This window comes from Onychostoma macrolepis, chromosome 22 (genome assembly GCF_012432095.1).
Source record: "Onychostoma macrolepis isolate SWU-2019 chromosome 22, ASM1243209v1, whole genome shotgun sequence".
Lineage (NCBI taxonomy): Eukaryota > Metazoa > Chordata > Actinopteri > Cypriniformes > Cyprinidae > Onychostoma > Onychostoma macrolepis.
Window position 1 is genome coordinate 19,833,610 of NC_081176.1, and position 24,554 is coordinate 19,858,163.

General features: G+C 39.1%; 4 protein-coding genes across 6 annotated transcripts; all 4 read left to right on the forward strand.

Moving 5' to 3' along the window:
- The first annotated feature begins 8,398 nt into the window (after positions 1 to 8,398).
- On the forward strand, positions 8,399 to 12,378 carry si:ch211-212d10.1 (mast cell protease 2). Of its 2 annotated transcripts, XM_058761116.1 has the most exons (6): positions 8,484 to 8,552; positions 8,652 to 8,701; positions 8,911 to 9,067; positions 11,401 to 11,524; positions 11,742 to 11,969; positions 12,055 to 12,378. In XM_058761116.1, the coding sequence occupies exons 3-6, from the start codon at positions 8,919 to 8,921 to the stop codon at positions 12,250 to 12,252; spliced, it is 699 nt and encodes a 232-aa protein (XP_058617099.1). In that variant the 5' UTR covers positions 8,484 to 8,552; positions 8,652 to 8,701; positions 8,911 to 8,918; the 3' UTR covers positions 12,253 to 12,378. The 2 variants fall into 2 exon arrangements, with proteins under 2 accessions (XP_058617098.1, XP_058617099.1); XM_058761115.1 differs by lacking the exon at positions 8,652 to 8,701 and having other exon boundaries at positions 8,399 to 8,552.
- Positions 12,379 to 15,327: 2,949 nt separating this feature from the next.
- On the forward strand, positions 15,328 to 17,371 carry LOC131530880 (granzyme G-like). The gene is made up of 5 exons (XM_058761372.1): positions 15,328 to 15,403; positions 15,641 to 15,797; positions 16,450 to 16,573; positions 16,749 to 16,976; positions 17,064 to 17,371. The coding sequence occupies exons 1-5, from the start codon at positions 15,349 to 15,351 to the stop codon at positions 17,256 to 17,258; spliced, it is 759 nt and encodes a 252-aa protein (XP_058617355.1). The 5' UTR covers positions 15,328 to 15,348; the 3' UTR covers positions 17,259 to 17,371.
- Positions 17,372 to 18,337: 966 nt separating this feature from the next.
- Positions 18,338 to 21,758, forward strand: LOC131531008 (mast cell protease 1A-like). Its single transcript, XM_058761556.1, has 6 exons — positions 18,338 to 18,413; positions 18,846 to 18,999; positions 19,630 to 19,753; positions 19,939 to 20,166; positions 20,261 to 20,507; positions 21,700 to 21,758. The coding sequence occupies exons 1-6, from the start codon at positions 18,359 to 18,361 to the stop codon at positions 21,756 to 21,758; spliced, it is 867 nt and encodes a 288-aa protein (XP_058617539.1). The 5' UTR covers positions 18,338 to 18,358.
- Positions 20,729 to 24,382, forward strand: LOC131530078 (mast cell protease 1A-like). Of its 2 annotated transcripts, XM_058760189.1 has the most exons (7): positions 20,788 to 20,871; positions 21,396 to 21,927; positions 22,017 to 22,260; positions 22,507 to 22,642; positions 23,049 to 23,172; positions 23,362 to 23,589; positions 23,673 to 24,382. In XM_058760189.1, the coding sequence occupies exons 2-7, from the start codon at positions 21,784 to 21,786 to the stop codon at positions 23,832 to 23,834; spliced, it is 1,038 nt and encodes a 345-aa protein (XP_058616172.1). In that variant the 5' UTR covers positions 20,788 to 20,871; positions 21,396 to 21,783; the 3' UTR covers positions 23,835 to 24,382. The 2 variants fall into 2 exon arrangements, with proteins under 2 accessions (XP_058616171.1, XP_058616172.1); XM_058760188.1 differs by having other exon boundaries at positions 20,729 to 21,927.
- Positions 24,383 to 24,554: the final 172 nt, after the last annotated feature.

Sequence of the window (24,554 nt, forward strand, 5' to 3'; positions counted from 1 at the left end):
TCTTTGATGCACACTGAGTGTAATTGAGCTGTCTACAATGAGCATCCTTTGGCATGTCACGTGTCTGCTACTACTGCGTTCCTGCACCTCACATATTCACATCCAGTCTACTTTAGTAATTACAACAGGCTGTTTCTCAGAATATGCTTCTTCTGAATAGTTTCATAGGACTAAAGTCTTTTTTAGGTTTCTCCATGCAGGATGGCATTGTTGGTGGTAAAGTCTCTGTTCCTCACAGTCGACCCTACATGGTCTACATTCGTGACAAGGTATCAAAACAATCATGTGGTGGTTTTTTTGGTAAGAAAGGATTTTGTGATGACTGCGGCCCACTGCATACAAAGGTAAGTGAAATTATCATATTTGATACTTTTATCAAAAAGGTTATACTGACTTAGTGCAGGTACTTAAAAACTGGGGAAAAACGTGAATTTTGACATCCAAAGTGGCCATTTCATTTTTTTACTGTAAATATATAAATATTATGAGTAATTATGTGAATCTCTCCTCTATGATATCTGTAATATGCATTTTTTTCATCTTTAGTCATCTTGTGGTCTATTTGGGGGTTGATGACACCAACGGTTTACCTGACGGTGTAGAGGTAGATCCATATCCACATCCAAAATGAAGAGAATAGACCATGACATCATGCTTCTAAAGATGATAGAAAAAAATATCTTTCTTCATAAGAAATGGTTGACATTTCCAGAATATACTTTTGCTACATACAATGGGGAAAAAAATTATTTGATCCCCTGCTGATTTTGTACATTTGCCCACTGACAAAGAAATGATCAGTCTATAATTTTAATGGTAGGTTTATTTGAACAGTGAGAGACAGAATAACAACAACAAAAACAACAACAAAAAATCCAGAAAAACGCATTTCAAAAAAGTTATAAATTGATTTGCATTTTAATGAGTGAAATAAGTATTTGATCCCCTATCATTTGATTTCTGGCTCCCAGGTGTCTTTTATACAGGTAAGGATCTTAAAGGGAGTGCTCCTAATCTTAGCTTGTTACCTGTATAAAAGACAACCTGTCCACAGAAGCAATCAATCAATCAGATTCCAAACTCTCCACCATGGCCAAGACCAAAGAGCTGTCAAGAATGTCAGGGACAAGATTGTAGACCTACACAAGGCTGGAATGGGCTACAAGACCATCGCCAAGCAGCTTGGTGAGAAGGTGAGAACAGTTGGTACGATTATTCGCAAATGGGAGGAACACAAAACAACTGTCAATCTCCCTTGGTCTGGGGCTCCATGCAAGATCTCACATCGTGGAGTTTCAATGATCATGAGAACGGTGAGGAATCAGCCCAGAACTGTACCGTCAGGGCCAGGGCATTGAAGCCAGCCAGGGCATTGAAAATTGGTCATGGATGGATACTCCAGCATGACAATGACCCAAAACACACGGCCAAGGCAACAAAGGAGTGGCTCAAGAAGAAACACATTAAGGTCCTGGAGTGGCCTAGCCAGTCTCCAGACCTTAATCCCATAGAAAATCTGTGGAAGGAGCTGAAGGTTCGAGTTGCCAAACATCAACCTCGAAACCTTAATGACTTGGAGAGGATCTGCAAAGAGGAGTGGGACAAAATCCCTCCTAAGATGTGTGCAAACCTGGTGGCCAACTACAAGAAACGTCTGACCTCTGTGATTGCCAACAAGGGATTTGTCACCAAGTACTAAGTCATGTTTGGTGAAGGGGTCAAATACTTATTTGACTCATTAAAATGCAAATCAATGTATTACTTTTTTTTTTTAAAACGCATTTTTCTGGATTTTTTGTTGTTGTTATTCTGTCTCTCACTGTTCAAATAAACCTACCATTAAAATGATAGGCTGGTCATTTCTTTGTCAGTGGGCGAACTTCCTGCAAATATTGAAAAAATAAAGGGTCTCAATTAAATACGTCTCGGTTACGTATGTAACCCTCGTTCCCTGAAGGAGGGAACGGAGACGTACGTCGGAACTGACCGACAAATTGGGGATCGCTTTGGGAGACCAATCTACTTCGAGTGTAAGAAAAACGAGCCAATGCACATTGGCAATAATTGCACCTGTGCGTCGCATATTTGCTTTTCCGCTGAGGAGCTGAGCTAGTGACTTGGCCGTACAGCGGAGGTACAACGACTGTGGTGACAGGATGTACGTTTCCGTTCCCTCCTTCAGGGAATGATGGTTACATACGTAACCGAGATGTTCCCTTTCAGTCAGTCAAGTTCAACGTACGTCGGAACAACACTACCAACACTCCACTGTCGCTGGCCCTTCCAGCGCTCTGCTCGAGACTCCTGGACCACCCCCAACTTGTTGGAGCGGGAGTCAGGGCTCTAAGCAGAGAAGGTCAGTCACTGCTGTTCCACAAGACCCACTCAGTGTGACTATTGGATAACGCTGAGAAAGCGTGCCCTAAAAGAGAAGGGGACGCTGCGGAGGCCACATCCTGCCCGTAGGAAGGTAAAATGTGGCGGTACACATATGGACTAGCCAACAGGGTAGTATAACATATAGAAGTCTCTGGAGTGGTTCCAGCCTAGTTCTAGGGGGAAAGAACACCAGCAGAGACGAAAGACACAGGCTAGCCGGACTGGGTAGCCTTCCGTGGAAGAATATGCATATGGGATCACTGCTGGGACCGCTACATATGGACACCCAGCCTAACACAGGTTCCACAAGCATACGAGTGTAAGCCCGGGGGTGACGGAGGAACTCACAGGGTTAGCAAAAGACGCACGTATCCAGCCCAGCAGGTGGGAGTGGCGTTGCAAGTCGACACTTAGAATGGCCTCATGGCCACTGGGGGCGAGTACACGGGAAGACACCGGCTCTACACGCAGGCTATAGAATCTAGCGATCGTGTTAGGTGTCACCCAGCCCGCAGCTCTACAAATATCTGTTAGTGAGGCGCCTTGGAGGAAGCAACACTTCTAGTTGAGTGCGCTCGCAACCCGAACAGGCAAGGCACGTCTTGGGATTGGTCCACCAAAACAATAGCATCCACTATCCAGTGGGCTAACCTCTGCTTGGAGACAGCCAGTATGGCGCAACTAACAGGACCTGCTCCTCGTCCTTCCTGACTTTGCACAGGGTCTGTGCGAGAAGGCTCACTGGGGGAAACGCATATTTGCGAAGGCCCCCCCCAATGGTCGCAGTACTGTCCATACGGATCAGCACGTGCTTGCCACGTAGCAGCCCTTTGAGGCGGCCCAGCACAAGACGTACTGCTAGCAACTTGAGGCAGTTGATGTGCCAATGCAGTTGAGGCCCCGTCCACAGACCCGACACTGCATGCCCGTTGTATGTGGCCCCCCCAGCCCGTGGCAGAGGCATCCATGAATACCACAGCATGCCTGGACACTTCTTCTAGGGGGACTCCTGCCCATAGAAACAAAGGGTCTGACCACGGGCTGAAGGTTTGGCGACAGTACAGGGTGATGGCGCGTGCCGCTCTGCCATGCCCATCTTGTGACTCGGCCCTGAAGCCAGTGCTGAAGCGGCCTCATATGAAGCGACCCGAGCGGCGTTACTGCAGCTGTGGATGCCATATGCCCCAGGAGCCTCTGAAAAAGTTTCAGTGGGGCCGCTGTTCTGCCTCGAATTCAGGCAGTTCAACACTGACTGGACGCACTCCTCTGTGAGTTGCGCTGTCCGGTTGACCGAGTCCAACTCCATACCGAGTAAAGAGATCCTCTGCACAGGGGAGAGTTTGCTCTTTTCCCAGTTGACCCGAAGTCCAAACAGGCTGAGGTGACAGAGCACCATGTCCCTGTGTTCGCACAACTGGTCCCGAGACTGTGCCAGTATCAGCCAGTCGTCGAGATAGTTGAGAATGCGAACGCCGTGTTCTCTGAGTGGAACAATGGCTGCCTCCGCGACTTTCGTAAAGACGCGAGGCGACAGGGACAGATTACGGATTACCCCTCCAAGAGATAGCGGTCTTGGGACACAGTTTCATCGCCACAGACCGCTCCAATGGGGGGAGCTCCATGTACCCCTTAGCCGCTCCACCATCGAGGGTAGTGAGGGAGGAAGAAGGACCAGACCGGCTTCGGGGCAGAAAAAGGTGCCGTCCACGATTTAGTCACCTCCTCATTAACTTCCGGAAAGAAAGGTACTGGGGCGGAGCGCTGAGAACCAGCACGGGCCACCCCAAGTAACCAATCGTCCAGCCGCAAGGGCTCAGGACACGGTGGAGGGTTCCACTTGAGCCCGACGCTCGCGTTGGCCCAGGAAAGCATAGCAGCCATCTCTGGGTCGGACTCGGGCAACGCTGCCATACCTGAAGGGGGCAGCACAGCCGAATCTTCAACCTCGGACGACATATGCTCACCCTCCGATGCAGCGATCAACCTCTGGTCCTCCGGGGGAGCCCTAAAAGTGACGACTGGTACTGCACGAGGCGGATCAGCACACCCTCTTGGAAGCTCCACTGGTTGCAGTGTCATGGAGGAGTGAGGAGCCCGAGGAGGTTGACTCAGCGGGGTATTCCTCACTGTAACCCTCAGGTCACCTAGGTTATTAACCGAAGTAGGCTTCTTCTGAGCTGGCCCAGAAGAAGGACTAGATCGGGGAATATACGAAGGGGCTCCAGTCTCCTCAAGATACGGGAGTCTCGACCTTAACTCTGAGATGGTCATGTTCCCGCAGTCAGAACATGTACCATCCATGAGTGCCACCTCAGCGTGTGCGAGGCCCTCACGTGAAGCAGTAAACATGACCATCACTGGAGGCCAGGTAGTGACCGCATCCAGTAGCACACGATCTGAATGACATCTTGAAAAAGACGCAGGGTCAAACCGTGTGTGCTTTTTTAGGAATTTGCTCTCTACTGGTGCTGAAACGCACAGGGAAATGGCCGCGGCTACACAACAGTACAATAGTGCAAGCCTATTGTGAGCACTCACTCTCTCATTGAAGGCACAACTCTCCACGAGCTGTGAGAACAGCTGTTTTTGCTCTCTCGTGAGATCACGACCAACACTGTCAGCGCCGTCACACCCGCAGCAGACACGCAGAGGCTCCTTCCCAAACGAGCAGCTCGTCATCCACCACTTCCAAAGAAGAAAGAAACACACACGCAGGAACAACACATGTGTTCGGCTCCGAAGCGAAAAGCAAATATGCAACGCAATTATCGCAAGCCAATGTGTATTGGCTCGTTTTTCTTACACTCTAAGTAGATTGGTCTCCCAAAGCGATCCCCAATTCGTTGGTCAGTTCCGACGTACGTCGAACATAACCGACTGAAAGGGAATGTGCAGTTTCACATGATTAGTGCAAATTGCCACATCACCAGAGCAGTCTATTTCCTGTTTGCACCTTGAGAAGATGATAACTGCATCAAAGCTCCAAAACGAAAGGCTAGTAAAGTATGTTAACAAAGATATGACCAAGATTTTTGGTACACATTATCTTTAGGCTGTCTAGTATTAATATATGCATTCACATATATTTTGTTTTGTTGAGTGTGGTCATAGAGTGAGTAAACATGTTGATGGTCACAATAGTGACCGGTGGGATAACAGTGAACTTAGGTATACAATACAAATCCAATTGCAGTTGCTAGTGAAAATGACAATAAAATGTTGCAATGACAAAATATTGCACTAAATTAAAAATTCAAATGTTACAAAAAATTTACAATAATGATGTTGTAATACTTGTAGCATTGATATGAAAATTTTATGTTATATTTTACAAAAAAGTAACAATTTTGAAATGCGGTGATGGTTGAATTTTTTTGTTTTTTATCTCAGTGTTCCTAGCATAAAGTTTTTTTTATGGACAATAGTAACCCTAGAATGTGATCAAACAGTTTAAAATAGCTGGGCTAAGATATATAACAATTTTTATGACTGCAGAAATATGTGATTTCAGTACTCACCATATCCCACAATTGTGACCGAGAATAAAACACAATTTTTCACACACTTTTCCAAAACAATTTCAAAAATAGTTATTGATTATTTCAAAGCGTTACTAATGACACATTTAGATATTTTCATGTCTGGGAAAAATTTGGGATTAAATGGGTTAAACCACCTCAGCAGCAATATGAAACATGGAAGGGCAAGCTGGATAAACTCATTTAGTTGTCTGGTTCAATGCAAGTTCTATCATTTATGTTTGGGTTTAGTTTTATACCAATATGACATTAAATGTGCGAGTTTAAAATAAAGGCTCATGTGCCACCCTTTCACACAAGTCTAATAACGATGTCATTTTCTGTGGCTAAAATCTTCTTGAGTATTTGTGCAGTAGCTGGCTACAAAGTGCACTGTATCACTACTAGAACTAACCTGGGAAAAAAACCCTATGCTAATAAACTTGCAATGCAAAGTACTGGACGAAATACTGTAAAGAAAATGTATGGAATTCACAAGATTTTAAAATGAACACCTTTCTACAGAATCACCACTTCCAGCAAAATATAGCACAATCAAACTAGACATCTAGAATCTAGACATCAGATTGATTGCTCTAAAAAAAGGTCTTAGACACTGAGAATAAAAACCATACATCTGAAACAAAATAGCCAATTAATGCTACTCAAGAAGCTAGCTACACAAAAGGTCTCAATTTTCCAAATATTCCATCATGCATAACAGAACATCTGGCCATTACCAACATCAAACTAATAGTAAGTGATTTGATTCAAAAAGTAAATGCATGCCTTTTATCTTTGCAATGAAAATAAAGTAATTTCATCAAAGGTAACTCGCTCCTCTACTTTTTAAATGCAACACGCCCCATCAGTCTGAAAAATGAAATGGTGTTTTATACTTTACAAAAGATGGAGGGGAAAAAATCAAGCAAATATTTTATTTTTATTTTTCCAAAATAAGATGCTATATAAACACTTCTTGACTAAACAATGATAAATCAACCATCTTTGAAAGAGGGGCTGTTACAACTTAATTTTACTCCAACTCAGTAACACAAAGAGGTTAAATGTCAGAGTGTCTCTACCACCACAAGAGATGAAGACACTTAAACAAGTCATGAGCAACAAGGAAGCACAGAGAACATTTAGTGCATACAAACATGCACGCACACTTGAGAGGTTCAGTGTACTCAGACGACTTCCACAGTCTCCAGATCTCAAAAGAGCACCTTTGGGATGTGGAGAAAGGGCAGATTGACATCATGAATGTGCAGCTAATAAATCTGCAGAAATTGTGTCATGCTACCATCTCAACAGAGACCAGACTTTCCAGCCCCTTACTAAATCTATGCCACAAAGAAATCAGGTTGTTCTCGGGACAAAGGTGTAAAAGTTGTACCTGATAAAGTGGCAACTACAGTTGTTGCCAAAATTTTACATACAACTTGCAGTATCTGCAAAATGTTAATTATTTTACCAAAAATAAGAGGGATCATAAAAAATGCATGCTATTTTTTATTTAGTACTGACCACATAAAATTAGATAAAAATGAAATAAAAATAGATATTTCACATAAAATATGTTTACAAGATAAAATAAATAATTTATCAAAATTACCCCGTGCAAAAGTTTACATACACTTGATTCTTAATACTGTGTTGTTACCTGGATGATATACAGCTGTTTTCATTTTTTCTTCAGAAAAATACTTTTTCTCACAGATTCTTTGGTATTCCAGGATCTTTTGCATATTTGAACCCTTTCCACTAATGACTGTATTCTTTTGAGATGCATCATTTCACACTGAGGACAACTGAGGGAATATTATTACAACTATTACAAAAAGTTCAAGCACTCAATGACGCTCCAGAAGGAAACACGATACATTAATAGCCTAGAGGTGAAAACTTTTGGAATTTGAAGATCAGGGTAAACTGAACTTATTTTGTCCTCTGGGAAACATGTAAGTATCTTCTGTAGCTTGTGAAGTGCAGAACTAAATGAAAAAAAAAAAAAAAAAAGATATTTAGGCAAAATAAGAAAATTTTACACATCTTCATTCTGTTCAAATCTCTTAATGCATTGTGTTTCTTTTTGGAGCATCAGTGAGCATTGAAGCTTCTGTAGTTGCGTACGAGTCCCTCAGTTGTCCTCAGTGTGAAAAGATGGATGTAAACTAAAATAAAAAAAAATATTATGGATTTTGTATTTATTTTGGTAAAATAATTAACTTTTTGCAGATGCTGGAAAGTGTATGTAAAATTTGGACCACAACTGTATAAAACTGTATAAAAATGGCCATGAATTATGGTAGTCAAGGTACCAGAAATTGCAAACATTACAGATAATGAAATTCTCGCAACCATCAAGTCCCTAGTGTGCACTCTCTGATCACAAAAGTACGAGTTGTGTAACAATAAAAGCTGATGATAATCACTGACCTGTGATCAACACCTCCTTTAAATGTGAAACTGATCCGGATGCAGAGCATGCTACAGCTTCTGCTGTTATCTTCTGGGTGTGAGTTCCTTGAATCTCTCTATAAAAGCAGAGCCCAACATCTCTGTGGTGCACATTGATTGTAACTGAGGTGTCTACAATGAGCATCCTTTGGCATGTCACTTGTCTGCTACTGCTGCGTTCCTGCACCCCAGGTATTCACATCCAGTCTAATTTAGTAATTAAAACAGGCTGTTTCTCAGAATATGCTTCCTCTGAATAATTTAATAGGACTAAACTGTTTTTTTTTTTAGGTTTCTCCATGCAGGATGGCATTGTTGCTGTTAATTACAACAGTCTCACTGTAAAAAACCCAAAAAGTTGCTGTAATTAGTTAAATTAAACTTTATTTTTTTTAAATGTTGTGATAACTTAAATATCCAACTTAACTAGAGTTAACTAAACAACTAAGTTGTGATAACTAATCGTGGCAGCAGTCTTTTTTTTTTTTTTTTTACAGAATATGTCTCAGAACACTGTCAAATAGTTTCATATAACTAATCTCTTTTTTAGGTTTCTCCATGCAGGATGGCATTGTTGGTGGTATAGACTCTGTTCCCCACAGTCGACCCTACATGGTCTACATTCGTGACAAGGTATCAAAACAAACATGTGGTGGTTTTTTGGTAAGAGAGGATTTTGTGATGACCGCTGCCCACTGCCCACAACGGTAGGTGAAAATATAATATTTTAAATTTTCAGTCAGAAAATAAACAATGAATCAGAAAGGGTATACAAACTGACAAAATGCAGGCACTCATTGTCTACAACTTTCATCATTTCTGTAGCAATCAAATCCAGTTATGGAGACAATTCAAATTCTGCTGTGGGAAGCTCTAAAAACACAATAATGTAATTTTTCAGCTCAAGTCAATTTGGTGTTGGTGCAGTTCAGTTCAATAACAGCGTAGAGTTATTCTATTTTGAAACGAGTTACAGTTAAAGTTACAGTTTAATAACAGGGTTGATGTTGCGATGTAAGGGATAATGTACATCTAGCCGGTTGTTATCGCAAAATAAAGCCTGACAGGCTGATTTGAGTTGAAATATTTAAAATTTAATCGTAAGCTTGGCAAACAGATTTGGAGAATTTAATGTTTCCCCATTCAAAGAGCTGCAGGAGCTGCACTTGCATGCCCGAGTGGCATTTCAAAGATGGCCGCTGAGTGAAATGACTTGCCTTATAGGGACTTTGTCTATAAAGCAGCTCAACAGAGAACAATAGTGTCATTATCCAGTTTAATTAAGTTTTGTTCTCATCTGTTGGTATCAGTGCAGTCATATTGATAATATTGCTGAACATTAAAGGTGTTACGACCCTTGGCTCAAGGGAAGCAACAAAAACAAGGGACACACGTAAACCAAAGTATAAGCTCAAAAGTAATGTTTATTTAACTGAAAATCAAACAACATTAAATATAATGAAAGTAATTAAAGAGAATAACAGTATCCCTGTAGTCATCAGTTAAGTCAGTGTGTAAAGCAAGATGCATGGTTGAAAGTGTAATATAATGTTGAAGATAAAATGTAAGTGCAGAAAGTAACAAAATAAATGCATAAACAACGTCCAACACAAAGTCCAAACAAGTCTCTCTCCAAGTCTCTCCCTCCTGGCTCAGTTGGTGTTCTCTTAAGCAGCGTCTAAGGCATGGTCACAGGAGTTTCCAATTGACTGCTAATTGAGGCAATTAGTGGGCTCAGGTACCAAAAAGCAACTCTCCAAAAGCAACAGCAGGGGTCGTCACAAAGGGGAGGTCTAATGTTATTTCATTCTGACTTATTTACACTGTTAAAGAGTTGGATTCTCATGCTAAACATGATCAAAGTTTCAAAAAACGAGGTGGAAATATTGCGGAGTATTACTGTGCCAAATACACTGTACACTGTAAAAGTGTGTTTTTGGTTGTGAGGGAAAAATAACCTTGTTCAGCTTCCCAAAGAACCCAGCGGTAAAGGGATAGTTCACCCAAAAATGAAAGTTACCCCATGATTTACTCACCCTCAGACCAGGTTTTAGTTGGTCACTGGCATGGTCTATTTCAGTTGCCTCAAAATAGCAACGCTCCAACAATGCGCCTGAACACACCTCGTTTTCAGACCAGCACGCCCATGGGCGCACAAATGGGCGCAAATGCATTTGCTATTTAAACAATGTGGCACAGGACGTGAAAATGATCACTGCGTCGGGCTGAAACTAGCCTGAAACGGCGCCTGGCGCCGCATTGCGCCGGGTTTATAATAGGGCCCTAGGTGTATATGACTTTCTTCTTTCATACAAATACGATCAGAGTTATATTAAAAAATGTCCTGGCTCTTCCAAGCTTTATAATGGCAGTGAATGGGGTTTAAGATAAAGTTGGATGGATGTCCAATAAAAGTGCATAAACCCGTCATAAAAAGTACTCCATGTGTCTCCAGGGAGATGATAATGACCTTCTGAAGTGAATCGATGCATATTTATAAGAAAAATAACCATATATTAAACAATTTTTAAATTAACTATCATACGCACGTTCACGAGAGAGTGGCGTTCTAGTGGATGACATAGGTTGTTTCTCTGGGGCAGCAACAGAGTTGTGCAAGTGTTTGTTTGTTCCCGGCATTTCAATGATGAAATTTTTATCAACAAATTAAATAAAATATATGTCAATAAAGTTTCTGTTCCTGTTTTATTTATACTGATGTCACAAATAGAAGATCGCTGCTTAAAAGCTGCGTGTGCTCGTGACTCTTTAGCTCCGCCCACAGCGTGAAGCTTTATCTGTCTTTTATAAATCTTATAAAACTAAAGACACTTTGGAGATATGAAGGATGCAATACTACTCTATAGGTACTCAAGATTAATATGAGATTTGCAGAAACTGTTCCCGTTTAAGAGTCTTTTAAATTTTTGACATCCAAAGTAGCAGTCATGTCTTTGTATTGAAAATATATATCAAGAATTTTGTAACTCTGGCCTGTATGATATCCATTTATTTATTTTTATTATTCAATTTTTTTTAGTCATCCTATGGTCTACTTGGGGGTCAATGACACCAAACATTTACCTGACGGTGTAGAGGTAGAGCCCTTTCCACATTCAGAATTCAATATGAACAGTACAGGCCATGACATCATGCTTCTGAAGGTAATATACAAGATTAAACCATTTCATTCGTATCATGCCTAAAAAACACACAAAAAAATATGTATTTCATGATAGGAAATGGTTGACATTTGCAGAATATATTTTTGCTCATGCAGCTTAACTTGCAGTAAATTCATCATCTTTAATATCTTTAAAAACACTGAATGAAATGTAGTGGTTAATGACTAAAGCAAGAACTCTTCATCTTCTCTTTCAGCTCAAATCCCCAGCAACTTTGAGCAAAACTGTGAGTACTATTACTTTTCCAAAAACTAAGAATGAAGCAATCTCAAAGGACTGCATGGTCATGGGTTGGGGCTGGAAGAAATACCATCACGAGTCTCCTTCAAATGTGCTCAAAGAAGCAAACGTGACTCTGATAGACTCTGAAAACTGTGGCACGGCTGATACTCTGTGCACTGAGGGATCAACTGGACCAGCACGGGTATTTCAATTATTAATTTCAATTATTATCTATGGTGTATCAGTGTCATTGCGATATACTAATTATCAAATTATATAATCTACAGGGAGACTCCGGGGGTCCACTTGTTTGTGGAGGTGTTGCACAGGGAATTGTGTCATTTTCCAAAGACAAGGCGAATGCAAGCTACCTCGCAGTGTACACTCATATTTCCCACTACCTTCCATGGATTAATCACACGATTAAATCACCTACTCAGCAGCAATATGAAACATGGAAGGGCAAGCTCGATAAACTCATTTAGTTGTCTGGTTCAATGCAAGTTCTATCATTTATGTTTGGTTGTAGTTTTACACCAATCAGAATGTATGTGACATTAAATGTGAAGGTTTAAAATAAAGAATCAAGTGTAACCCTTTCACACAAGTCTAATGAGAATGTCAATTTTTTGTGTTTAAAATCTACTTGAGTATTTGTGCAGTAGCTGGCCACAAAGTGCACTTTATCACTGCTAGAACTAACCTGGAAAAAAAAACTATGATAATAAACTTGCAATGCAAAGTACTGGACAAGATACTGTAAAGAAAATGTATTGAATTTAAAAGATCACAAGATTTTAAAATGAACACCTTTCTACAGCATCACCACTTTCTAAATGTAGCACAGTCAAACTTGAATCTACTTAAAAAGATCATGTCAGAAAGATGCTAATGCTATTAAATTACAACCCGAATTCCAGAAATGTTGGGATGTTTTTTAAATTTGAATAAAATGAAAACTAAAAGAATTTCAAATCACATGAGCCGATATTTTATTCACAATAGAACATAACATAACAAATGTTTAAACTGAGAAATTGTAAAATTTTATGCACAAAATGAGCTTCAAATTTGATGCCTGCTACAGGCCTCAAAATAGTTGGGACTGGGGCATGTTTACCATGGTGTAGCATCTCCTCTCCTTTTCAAAACAGTTTGAAGACGTCTGGACATCAAGGTTATGAGTTGCCGGAGTTTTGGTGTTGGAATTTGGTCCCATTCTTGCCTGATATAGGTTTTCAGTTGCTGAAGAGTTTGTGGTCGTCTTTGACATATATTTCGTTTAATGATGCGCCAAATGTTCTCTATAGGAGAAATATCTGGACAGCAGGTAGGACAATTCAGCACCCAGACTCTTCTACTACGTGAATCTTCTACTACCATGCTGCTGTAATAGCTGCAATATGTGGTTTTGCATTGTCCTGCTGAAATACACAAGGCCTTCCCTGAAATACACGTTGTCTGGAGGGGAGCATATGTTGCTCTAAAACCTTTATACACCTTTCAGCATTCATAGTGTCTTCCAAAACATGGAAGGTGCCCATACCGTATGCACTTATGCACCCCCATACCATCAGAGATGCTGGCTTTTGAACTGAACGCTGAGAGCACGCTGGAAGGTCGCCCTCCTCTTTAGCCCGGAGGACAAGGCGTCCGTGATTTCCAACAAGAATGTCAAATTTGGACTCGTCTGACCATAGAACACTTTTCCACTTTATATTAGCCTTAGCCCACAGGACATGACGGCGCTTCTGGACCATGTTCACATATGGCTTCTTTTTTGCGTGATAGAGCTTTAGTTGGCATCTGCAGATGGCACGGTGGATTGTGTTTACTGACAGTGATTTCTGGAAGTATTCCTGGGCCCATTTAGTAATGTCAATGACAGAATCATGCCGATGAGTGATGTAGTGTCGTCTGAGGGCCAGAAGACCATGGGCATCCAACAAAGGTCTTCGGCCTTGTCCCTTACGCTCAGAGATTTCTCCAGTTTCTCTGAATCTTTTGATGATGTTATGCACTGTCGATGATGAGATTTCCAAAGCTTTTGCAATTTGACTTTGAGCAACGTTGTTTTTAAAGTATTCCACAATCTTTTAAGCACTCTTTCACAGATTGGAGAGCCTCTGCCCATCTTTACTGCCCATCTTGACTCTGCCTCTCTAAGACATCGCTTTTATAGCTAATCATGTTACAGACCTAATGTCAATTAACTTAATTAATTGCTAGATGTTCTCCCAGCTGAATCTTTTCAAAATGTCTTGCTTTTTAAGCCCTTTGTTGCCCCCGTGCCAACTTTTTTGAGACCTGTAGCAGGCATCAAATTTGAAATGAGCTCATTTTGTACATTCTCCTTTTAAACATTTGTTATGTTATCTATGTTCTATTGTGAATAAAATATTGGCTCATGTGATTTGAAATTCTTTTAGTTTTCATTTTATTCAAATTTAAAAAACGTCCCAACATTTCCGGAATTCGGTTTGTAACAAATTAAGAATAAAAATCATGCATCTGAAACAATATAGCCAATTAATGCTACTCAAGCAGCTACACAAAATGTCTCTAATACCACAAACAATCATTGTTTGAGGAAATCAATTTGCTAAATATTTTTCTAACAGAACATCTGGCCATTACCCACATCAAACTATTAGTCATTGATTCGAATCCACAAGTAAATGGATACTTTTGCAATTAAAATTAAGTCATTTTACCACAAAGGTCAGGTTGCACCTCTAGATTTCAAATGCAACACATCCTGGGAGTCAGTCCGAAATAAAACGCCGTTTTATACTATATGGAAGATGGAGAAAACAACAACAATAACAACAAAAATCAAGCATTTAAACGCCCCCACCCCCAACTGACACCTGTAATCTCCACATTTGTAAGGACTCCAAAAATCTTGAAAAGTTGCAAAAAGAGGTTAAATGTCAGAGAGTCTTTACCACCACAACTTGACACTTGAATAAGTTGTGAAACATCTTGAACAACAAGGAAGCACCAATAATTTAGTGCAAAAAAACATGCACGCACACTCGAGAGGTTCAGTGTACTCCGACACCTTCCACAGTCTTCAGATCTCAAGAGCCCCTTTGGGATGTGGAGAAAGGGCAGATTCACATCATGAATGTGCAGCTCATAAATCTGCAGAAATTGTATCATGCTACCATCTCAACAGAGACCAGAATATCTAAAAAAAATATTTCCAACCCCTTACTAAATCCATGCCACAAAGAAATCAGGTTGTTCTCAGGACATAGAGGTTGGTAGTTGTACCTCAAGTGGCGACTATGCATAAAAAATGGTCATGAATTTTGGTAGTCAAAGTACCAGAAGCTGCAAACATTACAGATAATGAAGTTCTGATATATCACCAAAGCATTAGTTGTGAAACAACGAAAGCTGATGATAATCACTGACCTGTGATCAACTCCCCCTTTAAATGTGAAACTGATCCGGATGCAGAGCATGCTGCAGCTTCTGCTGTTATCTTCTGGGTGTGGGATTCTTGAATCTCTCTATAAAAGCAGAGCCCAACATCTTTGTGATGCACATTGAGTGTAACTGAGCTGTCTACAATGAGTATCCTGTGGCATGTCACTTGTCTGCTACTGCTGCGTTCCTGCGCCCCAGGTAATCATGTCCAGTCTACTTTAGTAATTACAACAATCTCATTATAAAAAAAAGTTGCTGCAATTAGTTACCTTAAATTTTCCTTTTATTTTGTTGAGATAACTTAAATATCCAAATTAACTAAAGTTACCTAAAAATTCAACTAAGTTATGATAACTAATCGTGGCAGCAGTCATTTTTGTTTTTACAGAATATGTCCCAGAATATGCTATTGAACAGGACTAAACTCTTTTTTAGGTTTCTCCATGCAGGATGGCATTGTTGGTGGTAAAGTCTCCGTTCCTCACAGTCGACCCTACATGGTCTACATTCGTGACAAGTTTACAAAACAAGCGTGTGGTGGTTTTTTGGTAAGAGAGGATTATGTGTTGACAGCTGCCCACTGCAGGCAACAGTAGGTGAATTCTTCATATTTTACAATTTTTTAAATCTGAAAATCAGAAATAAATTAGAGTATACAAACTGACTAAGTGCAGGCACTCATTGTCTACAACTGTATGAAAAATGTCAAGTGGCTTTCATTTCTGTAGCGCTTTATACAATACAGATAATTTCAGCTTTACAGTAACAAACAGGAAAATATCCGAATAAATTATGGCAAACTCAGTTTTTATAGAGACGATTCAAATTCTGTTGCAAGCAGCTCTAAAAAGACAATAGGCAGCTCAGTGTTGGTGCAGTTCAGATCAATTACAGTGTAAAGTTTATTTTTGAAACAAGTTTAATTCAGCTATAATCAGCTCTACAGAAGGCAGCAATATCACTTCAATGTTGATTCAACTTAGTTACAGTTTAATGACAAGGTTGATGTGATTCAGCTATAAAGCAGCTCTTGTGTTATTATCCAGTTTAATTCAGTTCAAGTTTTGTTCTCATCCATTGGCATCAGTGCAGACATACAGGTAATATTACTGAACATTAAGTGTTTTTTTTTAGATTAGTGACATTTAACATCCAAAGTGGCAGTCATGTCTTTCTTGTAAATATATATTAATCATATTGTAACTCTGGCCTCTACGATATCAATTTATTTATTTATTTTTTAGTCATCTTATGGTATATTTGGGGGTTCATGACACCAACTGTTTACCTGACGGTGTAGAGGTAGATCCCTTTCCACATCCAAAATTCAATATGAGGAGACCAGACCATGACATTATGCTTCTAAAGGTAATACATAAGATTGAACAATTTAATTGGGATTATGCTTAAAAAACATTCTTTTGTGATACGAAATTGTTAACATTTACCAAATATACTTTTGCTCAGCTTAAAATCTTTAAAAACACTGAATGAAATATAGTGGTTATCAACTGAAGCAAGAACTCTGCATCTTCTCTTTCAGCTCAAAACCCCAGCAACTTTGAACAAAAATGTGAGTACTGTGGCTTTGCCAAAACCTGAGAATGAAGCAATCTCAAAGGACTGCATGGTCATGGGTTGGGGCTGGAAGGAATACCATCACGAGTCTCCTTCAAATGTGCTCAAAGAAGCAATCGTGACTCTGATAGACTCTGAAAACTGTGGCGTGGCTGATACTCTGTGCTCTGAGGGATCAACTGGACCAGCACAGGTATTTGAAGATGCACCACTCACAAATTTATCTATGGTGTATCAGTGTCATTGTGATATACTAATAATCAAATGATATAATCCACAGGGAGACTCTGGGGGTCCACTTGTTTGTGGAGGTGTTGCACAGGGAATTGTGTCATTTTCCAAAGACAATGGAAATACAGACCACCTCATGGGGTACACTCATATTTCCCACTACCTTTCATGGATTCATGACAACATGAAACCACCTACTCAGCAGCAATATGAAACATGGAAAGGCAAGCTGGATAAATTCTAAAGCTGGATTTAGTTGTCTGGTTCAATGCAAGTTCTATCATTTATGTCTGGTTTTATTTTTACACCAATCATGTGTGACATTAAATGTGTGAATTTAAAATAAAGGCTAATTTGTAACCCTTTCACACAAGTCTAATAAGAATGTTATTTTCTGTGGCTAAAATCTACTTGAGTATTTGTGCAGTAGCTGGCTACAAAGTGCACTGTATCACTACTAGAACTAACCTGGAAAAACTCTATGCTAATAAACCTGCAATGCAAAGTACTGGACGAAATACTGTAAAGAAAATTCATGGAATTCACAAGACTTTAAAATGAACACCTTTCTACAGAATCACCACTTTCAGCAAAATATAGCACAATCAAGTTAAAAAGGTCTTATCAGAAAGATGCTAATGCTAATAAATGAACACACTGAGAATTAAAATCATGCATCTTAAATAAAATAGACAATTAATGGTTGTCAAGCAGTTAATTCAAGCAAACTGACCTGTAATCTCCACCTTTGTAAGGAGGACTCTAACAACTTTGAAAAGTCGTACAAAGAGGTTAAATGTCAGAAATCCTCTATCACCACAAGAGATGAGGACACTTGAATAAGTCGTGAAATGCCTTGAGCAACAAGGAAGCACCGAGAACATTCAGCGCATAAAAACATGCACGCGCACTCGAGAGGTTCAGTGTACTCTGACACCTTCCAGAGTCTCCAGGTCTCAAAAGAGTACCTTTGGGATGTGGAGAAAGGGCTGATTGACATCATGAATGTGCAGCTAATAAATCTGCAGCAACTGTCTCATGCTACCATCTCAACAGAGACCAGACTTTCTACAAAAAACAAAATAAAAACAAATCCAGCACCTTGCTAAATCCATGCCACAAAGACTTCAGGTTATTTGTTAAGGTAACCTGACAAAGTGGCCACTATACAAATTACAGTAATTGAGGTTCCAGAAGTTTTAAAAATTACAGATAATGAAATTCTCACAACTATCAAGACTGCCCCTAGTGCTGTTATCTTCTGGGTGTGGGTTGCTTGAATGTCTATAAAAGCAGAGCCCAACATCTCTGTGGTGCACATTGATTGTAACTGAGGTGTCTACAATGAGCATCCTTTGGCATGTCACTTGTCTGCTACTGCTGCGTTCCTGCACCCCAGGTAATCATGTCCAGTCTACTTTAGTAATTACAACAGGCTGTTTCTCAGAATATTCTGTTGAATAGTTACAGAACTAAACTCTTTTTGGTAACACTTTACAATAAGGTTAATTAGTTAACATTAGTTAACAACATTAGTAAACATGAACTAAGAATGAAAAATACTTCTACAGCATTTACTAATCTTAGTTAATATTAATTTCAGCATTTACTAATGCATTATTAAAATCACAAGTTGTGTTTGTTAACATTAGTTAATGCGCTGTGAACTAACATGAATAAACAATGAACAACTGTATTTTCATTAACTAACATTAACAAAGATTAATAAATAGTGCAATAAATGCATTGTTCATTGTTTGTTCATTTAGTTAATACATTAACTAATGTTAATAAATGACACCTTATTGTAAAGTGTTACCCTCTATTTTAGGTTTCTTCATACATGGCATTGTTGGTGGTAAAGTCTCCATTCCTCACAATCGACCCTACATGGTCTACATTCGTGACAAGTTTACAAAACAAGCATGTGGTGGTTTTTTGGTAAGAGAGGATTATGTGTTGACAGCTGCCCACTGTAGGCAACAGTAGGTGAAATTATCATATTTTACAATTTTATAAAAAAGTGTATACAGTTTGGTGTTGGCTCAGTTCAGTTTAATAACAGTGTGAATTTCATCTATATTGAAACAAGTTTAATTTAGCTAATCCAACAGTTCCACGGAAGGCTGCAGCTCAACTCACTTCAATGTTGATTCAGTTCAGTGCAGTGGTGTCAATGTTGGAAGATGTGATTCAGCTACAATAGACATTATTCAGCTTAATTCTTAATTCGATAAGTTGGGTACACTTAATTTCCAGCGATATCGTCGACTTGATTGCACAGATACTATATAAACTGAACTGAGCTGGACGATGACATCGCTGAATTCAACGATGAACTGCCTTTAACTGAAAATTGAGTGTTTACTATTGTCCTTTTGCATTATTGACACTATTTTCCTATTTGATACTGTAAAGCTGCTTTGACACAATTTGCATTGTTAAAAGCGCTATATAAATAGAGGTGACGTGACTTTACTAATTCAGTTCAAGTTTTGTTCTCATATCTTGGTATCAGTACAGTATCCAGAGTGAGTCATATATTTGTATTGTAAATATATCCTGCTCATTTTGTCTGGCCTTTACGATAATTATATTTATTTGGACATTTTTAGCAATCTTATGGTCTATTTGGGGGTCGATGACACCAGACATTTACCTGACGGTGTAGAGGTAGATCCCTTTCCACATCCAAGATTCAATATGAGGAGACCAGACCATGACATTATGCTTCTAAAGGTGATACATAATACTGAACAATTTCATTAGCATCATGCCTAAAAACAGTCTTTCATGGTAGGAACTGGTTGACATTTGCAGAACAGACTTTTGCTCAACTTTAAAATTTAAGAACAATTCAGAAAAAACTGCTAGAAATATAGGTGCTATTAATTCAAGCAAGAACTCTGCATCTTCTCTTTCAGCTCAAAACCCCAGCAACTTTGAGCAAAACTGTGAGTACTATTACTTTGCCAAAACCTGAGAATGAAGCAATCTCAAAGGACTGCATGGTCATGGGTTGGGGCTGGAAGGAATACCATCACGAGACTCCTTCAAATGTGCTCAAAGAAGCAATCGTGACTCTGATAGACTCTGAAAACTGTGGCACGGCTGATACTCTGTGCACTGAGGGATCAACTGGACCAGCACGGGTATTTCAAGTTGCACCACTCACAAATTATTATCTATGGTGTATCAGTATCAGTGCATTTTGATATACTAATAATCAAATGATATAATCCACAGGGAGATGGTGGAGGTCCACTTGTTTGTGGAGGTGTTGCACAGGGAATTGTGTCATTTTCCAAAGACAATGGAAATACAGACCACCTCATGGGGTACACTCATATTTCCCACTACCTTTCATGGATTCATGACAACAAGATGTCATCTGAGATCCCAAAAATGTTAGATCAAGTCTCCAGGCCAGGAACATTAGATGCAACTTCAAGACACTGGACTACAAAACCTGATAAACTCCAAATCTTATCTGGTACCCAAAATAAGTGCATTTTTACTTAATTTAGTCTAGAACCCAAAACTCTATTAAATGTTCTATCAGCCAAAAAGTGAACTGAGGAAGCCAGATAGAAGACAGCAGGAGACAAAGTAAAGACAAAAAAACGAACATGCTTTATTGAATAATATTAGTTGCAGGTTTCAGTGCTCAGAATATGCTGTCATTTTATAGAACTAATCTCTTTTTATGTTTCTTCATACATCGCTGGTGGTAAAGTCTCAATTTCCCACAGTCGACCCTACATGGTCTACATTCGTGACAAGGTATCAAAACAAGCATGTTGTGGTTTTTTGGTAAGAGAGGATTTTGTGATGACAGCCGCCCACTGTAAACAAAGGTAGGTGAAATTGCCATATTTTATAATTTTTATCAGAAAGAGTGTACAAACTGACAAAGAAGCTTCACAGTAATAAACAGGAAAATAAAATCAGTTATGCAAACTCAATTATGGAGACGATGCAAATTTTGCAGTGTAAATTTAATCGATTTTGAAACAAGTTAAATTCAGCTATAAGCAGTTCTACAGAGGGCTGCAAAGTTGTTATTAATCTAAAGTCACTCATGCTGATTCAACTTAGTTGCAGTTTAATAACAGGGTTGATGTTGTAAATGATTCAGCCATAACGCAGCTCTACAGAAAACAATAGTCATCATTCAGCTTAATTCAGTTTAAGTTTTGTTGTCATCCATTGGTGTCAGTGTGCAGTCATATCAATATTCCTGAACATTGAGTGTCTTTTACATTGGTGACTTCTGACATCCGAAGTGGCAGTCATATCGCTGTTTTATAAATATTTATTAATAACTTTGTAAATATTGTAAACCTGGCCTGTATGATATATTTGTTCTTGTAATTTTTAGTCATCTTATGGCATATTTGGGGGTCGATGACACCAACTTTTTACCTGCCGGTGTAGAGGTAGATCCATATCCACATCCAAGATTCAATATGAGGAGAGCAGAGCATGACATCATGCTCCTAAAGGTAATACATAATGCTGAACAGTTTCATTACCAACTAGAACAATGGCCTTTCATGGTAGGAAATGGTTGACATTTACAGAATAGACTTTTGCTCAACTTTAAAATTTAAGAACAATTCAGAAAAAACTGCAAGAAATATAGGTGCTATTAATTCAAGAGAACTCTGCATCTTCTCTTTCAGCTCAAAACCCCAGCAACTTTGAGCAACACTGTGAAGACTATAACTTTTCCAAAAACTGAGAATGAAGCAATCTCAAAGGACTGCATGGTCATGGGTTGGGGCTGGAAGGAATACCATCACGAGACTCCTTCAAATGTGCTCAAAGAAGCAATCGTGACTCTGATAGACTCTGAAAACTGTGGCGTGGCTGATACTCTGTGCTCTGAGGGATCAACTGGACCAACACAGGTATTTGAAGATGCACCACTCACAAATTATTATCTATGGTGTACCAGTGTCATTGCGATATACTAATAATCAAATGATATAATCCACAGGGAGACTCTGGGGGTCCACTTGTTTGTGGAGGTGTTGCACAGGGAATTATTTCATTTTCCAAAAACAAGAGAAATGCAGATTACCTCACAGGATACACTCATATTTCCCACTACCTTTCATGGATTCATCACATCATGTCACCTGACATGCCAAAAATATTAGATCAAGTCTCCACACCAGGAACATTAGATCCAACCCCTGGACGTTGGATCCCTAAACCTGATAAACAACAAGTCTTGTCTGGTACCCAAAATCAGTGCATTTTTACTGCATTTCGTCTAGAATCCAAAACTGTATTAAATCATCTATCAGCCAAAATGTTGACTAGGGAAGCCAGGGAATAGAAGCAGGGAACAAAGAAAAGATTAAAAAAAAAACGAATAGACTTTGAATAATACCAGACTTTGTTTAGAATATGCTGTCATTTCATTGAACAAATCTCTTTTTTCCCCCGTTTCTTCATACATGATGGCATCGCTGGTGGTAAAGTCTCCACATACTCCAGTAAAGCTCCACACAGTCGACCCTACATGGTCTACATTCGTGGCAAAGTATCAAAAGCAGCATGTAGTGGTTTTTTGGTAAGAGAAGATTATGTGATGACAGCCGCCCACTGTAAACAAAGGTAGGTTAAATTGTCATATTAAATAATTTTATCAGAAAGCATGTAAACTCAGTTATGCAAACTAAGTTATGGAGATGATAAAAATGTTGCAGTAATAGTGTCGTTATTCAGTTCAGTTTAATAACAGTGTAAATTTCATCAATTTTGAAAGGAGTTCAATTCAGCTATAAGCAGTACTACAGAAGGCTACAATGTCATTATTAATATAAAGTCATTCCAATGTTGATTCGATTGAATTTAATAACTGTCGATGTTACAAGATGTGATTCAGCTTTAAAGCATCTCTACAGAAAACAATAATCATTATTCAGCGTAATTCAGTTTAAGAAGTTTTGTTCTCTGTTGGTATCAGTGCAGTCATATTAATAATATCTTGTAAATGTGCCATATATTTGGTTATTTATAGTCATCTTATGGTATATTTGGGGGTCGATGACACCAACCTTTTACCTGATGGTGTAGAGGTACATCCATATCCACATCCAAAATTCACTACGAAGCGAAATGGGCATGACATCATGCTCCTAAAGGTAATACATAATGCTGAACAGTTTCATTACCATCACAACTAGAACAATGGCCTTTCATGGTAGGAAATGGTTGACATTTACAGAATAGACTTTTGCTCAACTTTAAAATTCAAGAAAAATGTAAAAAAAAAATACCTGCAAATATAGGTGCTTTTAATTCAAATGAGAGCTTTGCATCCTCTTTTTCAGCTCAAAGCCCCAGCAACTTTTAACAAAAGTGTGAAGACTATAACTTTTCCAAAAACTGAGAATGAAGCAATCTCAAAGGACTGCATGGTCATGGGTTGGGGCTGGAAGGAATACCATCACGAGTCTCCTTCAAATGTGCTCAAAGAAGCAAACGTGACTCTGATAGACTCTGAAAACTGTGGCGTGGCTGATACTCTGTGCACTGAGGGATCAACTGGACCAACACAGGTATTTCAAGATGCACCACTCACAAATTACAAAGCGTATCAGTGCATTTTAATATACTAATAATCTAATGACATAATCCACAGGGACATTCTGGGGGTCCACTTGTTTGTGGAGGTGTTGCACAGGGAATTGTGTCATTTTCCAAAAACAAGGGAAATGCAGATTACTCACAGGATACACTCATATTTCCCACTACCTTTCATGGATTCATCACATCATGTCACCTGACATGCCAAAAATATTAGATCAAGTCTCCACACCAGGAACATTAGATCCAACCCCTGCCGACCCCAAATACCAAAACCTATCAACAGTGTTTTGTCTGGTACCCAAAACCCAATAAAGTCTTGTCTAGTACCTAAAATTGTTTTACTGCATTTGGCCTAGTACCTAAATCCATATTAAGTCTCCATTCAACCAAAAGCTCGACTGAGGATGCCAGGGAAGAGCAGAAAGGAGATGACAATTTTATTGAATACTCGTTTTTGCTAAGGCTTCAATGCTCAGACTTTTTATATAGCAAGATATTGCAATGGAAAATTACTGCTTCACAACATTATCGCATTAAATTAAGAACCTTGAAATTAAGACACGCTTCTGTTTCTTGTGAAGACATATCCCCTAAACCCATACAACCATAAGATTAAACTGCAACAGAAAAAAACGAATGATCAATGAACAGATCAGTAATATGAGTGCATAAATGGTTTAAAGTCATGATTAAACCATAAACTGAATTAAACAAAGTAATAAATTGATAAAAGAAAAACATGGTTGCTCTTAAGAATAATAATAATAAAATAAATAAAAAAAAGTCTACAAAGGGCAAGCTGGAGAAAGTTCTTTAGCTGTTCAGTTTAATGCAAGTTCAATCTGTAAATTTGAAAACTTGAATATAAAGCCCAATGGATATTTACCAAAGCCTAATAAGCATTTCATTTTCTGTGGGCTTTGTGCAGTAGCTG

Excerpts from the sequence above, each read along its gene's own strand:
- si:ch211-212d10.1 (XM_058761115.1), top strand. The coding sequence starts at position 8,498 with ATGAGCATCCTTTGGCATGTCACTTGTCTGCTACTGCTGCGTTCCTGC. Across the intron at positions 8,553-8,910 it reads GCTGCGTTCCTGCACCCCAG|GTTTCTCCATGCAGGATGGC; the intron begins GTATTCACATCC and ends TCTCTTTTTTAG. Across the intron at positions 11,970-12,054 it reads GATCAACTGGACCAGCACGG|GGAGACTCCGGGGGTCCACT; the intron begins GTATTTCAATTA and ends TATAATCTACAG.
- LOC131530880 (XM_058761372.1), top strand. The coding sequence starts at position 15,349 with ATGAGTATCCTGTGGCATGTCACTTGTCTGCTACTGCTGCGTTCCTGC. Across the intron at positions 15,798-16,449 it reads GCTGCCCACTGCAGGCAACA|TCATCTTATGGTATATTTGG; the intron begins GTAGGTGAATTC and ends TTTATTTTTTAG. Across the intron at positions 16,977-17,063 it reads GATCAACTGGACCAGCACAG|GGAGACTCTGGGGGTCCACT; the intron begins GTATTTGAAGAT and ends TATAATCCACAG.
- LOC131531008 (XM_058761556.1), top strand. The coding sequence starts at position 18,359 with ATGAGCATCCTTTGGCATGTCACTTGTCTGCTACTGCTGCGTTCCTGC. Across the intron at positions 19,754-19,938 it reads ATGACATTATGCTTCTAAAG|CTCAAAACCCCAGCAACTTT; the intron begins GTGATACATAAT and ends CTTCTCTTTCAG. Across the intron at positions 20,167-20,260 it reads GATCAACTGGACCAGCACGG|GGAGATGGTGGAGGTCCACT; the intron begins GTATTTCAAGTT and ends TATAATCCACAG.
- LOC131530078 (XM_058760188.1), top strand. The coding sequence starts at position 21,784 with ATGGTCATGGGTTGGGGCTGGAAGGAATACCATCACGAGACTCCTTCA. Across the intron at positions 22,261-22,506 it reads TAAACAACAAGTCTTGTCTG|TCTCCACATACTCCAGTAAA; the intron begins GTACCCAAAATC and ends CTGGTGGTAAAG. Across the intron at positions 22,643-23,048 it reads GCCGCCCACTGTAAACAAAG|TCATCTTATGGTATATTTGG; the intron begins GTAGGTTAAATT and ends GGTTATTTATAG.